A 3020-nucleotide genomic window follows, 5' to 3' on the forward strand; every position below is an offset into this window, starting at 1 on the left:
CATAATTAGAACACCTCTTATGCAAAATGGCAGTGACTAACCGTGATTAGCAAGGACCAGTAGAAGATAGCCCATGGCTGCATCTAGGGGTCTTCGGCAGTGAAGACATGGCCGGGGAAGAAGGGCAGCACCACCTGGATGACGTAGATGGCAGGGAGCGCCGATGGCATGGCCCTCGTGCCATCCGTTGGTGAAGATGCAGCAACTAGTCCAGGAGCCCGCCAGCAGGAAGCCATCGGCACTGATGTGGCGGCCGGTGGTGGTAGACGGCTTTCTAACCTTTTAGCGTTTCTTTTTGTGGATCGGTGGTTAGGAGTCTATATATTGGGTCCAGCCCGTATATCTCAACCATGCAAAAGTGCACGTTCTCTTTTTGTATAGCACGGTGAATAGCGCTAAGGAGCTAGGGACTGAAACTGAACGTTAGTTTTGGCATACCCCCGATCAAAGCACAAAAGTGGGAAAAGACTCCCCCTATTCTCTCGGTCAATAACAACGTGTGATCAATTCTAACACAACTGATACTTGCATTACGATAATATTTTTACATAAGCAGTACATCTCTAGGCAGCAAACAGGAGGCACAAGAAAACTGTCACACTCACCTCCTAATAGTAGTTCATAACTACTCGTAATTAAACATCGCAAAAAAAACTACGTAATTAAACATCTACCCAGCTAAGAACAGTAAGGACAGCAGTACACGTATCAGGACCGGGCCTATTGTAGTAGCAGGTACATTTCCAAAGCGGGACGCTACATTACCATAGTACACAAGAAGAAGAGGCCCATGTACGTCTACCCGGCCCGCATGGCGCAGCCACGTCATCACACAGCACGCCTCGGCCTCAGCCTTGCCTCCAGCGGAGCTGCCATCTCACACGACAGCCTCAGCACCTCAGACAGGTCTACGCCACCTGGCCCGTTGGACGCCGGCGGCGTCCACTCGAACTCGTGCAGCAGCGTGGCAACCCAGAATCCAACGGTGGCGATCGCGAGTGACTTGCCGGGGCAGCTCCGCCTGCCTGACCCGAACGGCGCGAGCCTGAGGTCGGAACCCGTTCCAAAGAACTCAGCCCCGGCGGCGGCGTGGTCCGACGATGGCCCGGCGAGGAACCGTTCTGGCTTGAACACCGCCGGCTTGTCCCACACGGCTGGGTCGTGGGTTATGGCCCACATGTTGACCATGGCAGTGGTCCCCGCGGGGACGAGTAACCCACCTACGTGGACGTCCGACGTGGCAAGCCGCGCCCACGATAGCAGTGGGCCTGGTGGGTGAAGGCGCAAGACCTCCTTGACCACGGCCTGGAGAAAGACGAGCGAGCCGGCGTCCGACTCAGTCACGGCCCGGTTCGGCCCGACAACCCGGTCCAGCTCCTCATGGACCCTTGCCTGCACGTCCTGGTGCAGCACCAGCCGGGCCAGCACCCATTCGATCACCACTGCCACGGTGTCGGTGCCACGAAAGATCATCTCCTGCAACCCACACAGAAAACATTTCTCGTCATTTCAAAAAAAAAGAAAACATTTCTCGTTATGAGCAAGCTAATTATCCGGCACATGCATAAAAAAAGGGTCCATTCATGTTTTCCATTTAAACGGTGAACATACCCAGAGAACGGCGATCATGTCGGCGTCGGAGAGTTTGTCGCCGCCCTGGAGGGAGAGCAGAACGTCGGTGAAGTCTACCACGGCGTCGTTCCGGGCGGCACGGTGCTCGTCGATGATCCTGCCGACGAAGCGGTTCACGCGGGGGACGAGGGCGGAGCACCTGGACCGGATCTTCTGCAGGTCGAAGCGTGCGAGCCACGGGAGGTGGTCGGACCAATTGAGCTGGCCGAGCAGGTCGTAGCCTTCGTCGACAAGGCTCTTCAGCTCCGCCGCCTCCCCGCTCCCCGCCTCGTCCAGCTCGTACCCCCGGCCAAAAACGGACCACATCACGTTGTGCAGCGACGCGCGTTTCAGGAACCGCCGCGCCTCAACGTGCTTGACGCCAGCGCCGCCGACGGGCCTCATGGCATCCACCATCTGGCGCGCGATCACTGCGCGCTGCGCGGCGGAGGCGGCCACCTGCCGCGGAGAGAAGAGGTGCGAGGACGACACCCGGCGGAGCGTGCGCCAGTAGGCGCCGTAGGGGGCGAACCCGATGGCGCGATGGAACATAAGCCCGTATGCGGACTCCTTGACCGGCCGGTCGGCGAACGCCGGGCTAGCCAGCAGCTCTCTCGCCACGTCAGGGTCGGCGGTCACCACCACCCGGGTCTCCCCCATGGAGAAGGCCATGAGCCGCTGGCGCCTGACGTTTCCCGACGCCGCCGCCGCGAGCTTCCGGTGGGCGAGGCCAGTCATGAGGCCCATGCTGCCGATCACGGGGAAGCCCCGTGGCCCCGCGATACGGGCCTCGCCAATGCCCAGACCCTTGCTCGTCCACCAATACCTCCCCCACGCCGCACCACCCTGAGACGCCCAGTGCAGGAGCGACGTGACGACCAAGACGGCGAGCAGAACGGCAACAAAGCCTACCACGCGGTAAGGCTCGCCGTCGCCGTTGGCGCAGCATTTGGCGGCGAGGGAAACGTACAGCAGCCAGCCGCACTCCTCGGATGGAGCCATGTCAACGTACGTGCACGTACTTTTTCCCTCGTTCTCGCGCTGAGGCCGAATGGGAAGAACACTAGGAGCCCAAATGAAAGGACGGATTGTTGTTCGCAGCTGGAAAGTCAAGTGCAGTTTGAGTTTGGGAGGACGAGACCGCGGGGCACCGCCTTTTATAGCGGCCGAGTCAATGTAAAGTGATGGTATCTTAGACTGGTGGTAATGGAAGTATCATATACTAGTGTCATATATCTTTCTATTGCATGATAGCGTATATTAGTATCATGTAGTAGCATAACATTTATTATAATACGATATCATGATATGATACTTAATTCTCTCTTTCTTTATTTAATTTTATAACATTCATTAAAATTCCTTAATTAGCATTTATGATATTAACTATGATACTATCATTACAATCA

The 3020-nt window shown here is 56.8% G+C and overlaps 1 protein-coding gene across 1 annotated transcript; it reads right to left on the bottom strand.

Annotated features, from left to right (window-relative positions):
- Positions 1–510: 510 nt before the first annotated feature.
- LOC119332301 (cytochrome P450 78A9-like) lies at positions 511–2724 on the bottom strand. The gene is made up of 2 exons (XM_037605487.1): positions 1612–2724; positions 511–1476 (listed from the first exon to the last, which is right to left on the bottom strand). The coding sequence occupies exons 1-2, from the start codon at positions 2611–2613 to the stop codon at positions 829–831; spliced, it is 1650 nt and encodes a 549-aa protein (XP_037461384.1). The 5' UTR covers positions 2614–2724; the 3' UTR covers positions 511–828.
- Positions 2725–3020: the final 296 nt, after the last annotated feature.

This window comes from Triticum dicoccoides, chromosome 7A (assembly GCF_002162155.2).
Source record: "Triticum dicoccoides isolate Atlit2015 ecotype Zavitan chromosome 7A, WEW_v2.0, whole genome shotgun sequence".
NCBI classification, from domain to species: Eukaryota; Viridiplantae; Streptophyta; class Magnoliopsida; order Poales; family Poaceae; genus Triticum; species Triticum dicoccoides.

Excerpts from the sequence above, each read along its gene's own strand:
- LOC119332301 (XM_037605487.1), bottom strand. The coding sequence starts at position 2,613 with ATGGCTCCATCCGAGGAGTGCGGCTGGCTGCTGTACGTTTCCCTCGCC. Across the intron at positions 1,477-1,611 it reads ACATGATCGCCGTTCTCTGG|GAGATGATCTTTCGTGGCAC; the intron begins GTATGTTCACCG and ends TGTGGGTTGCAG.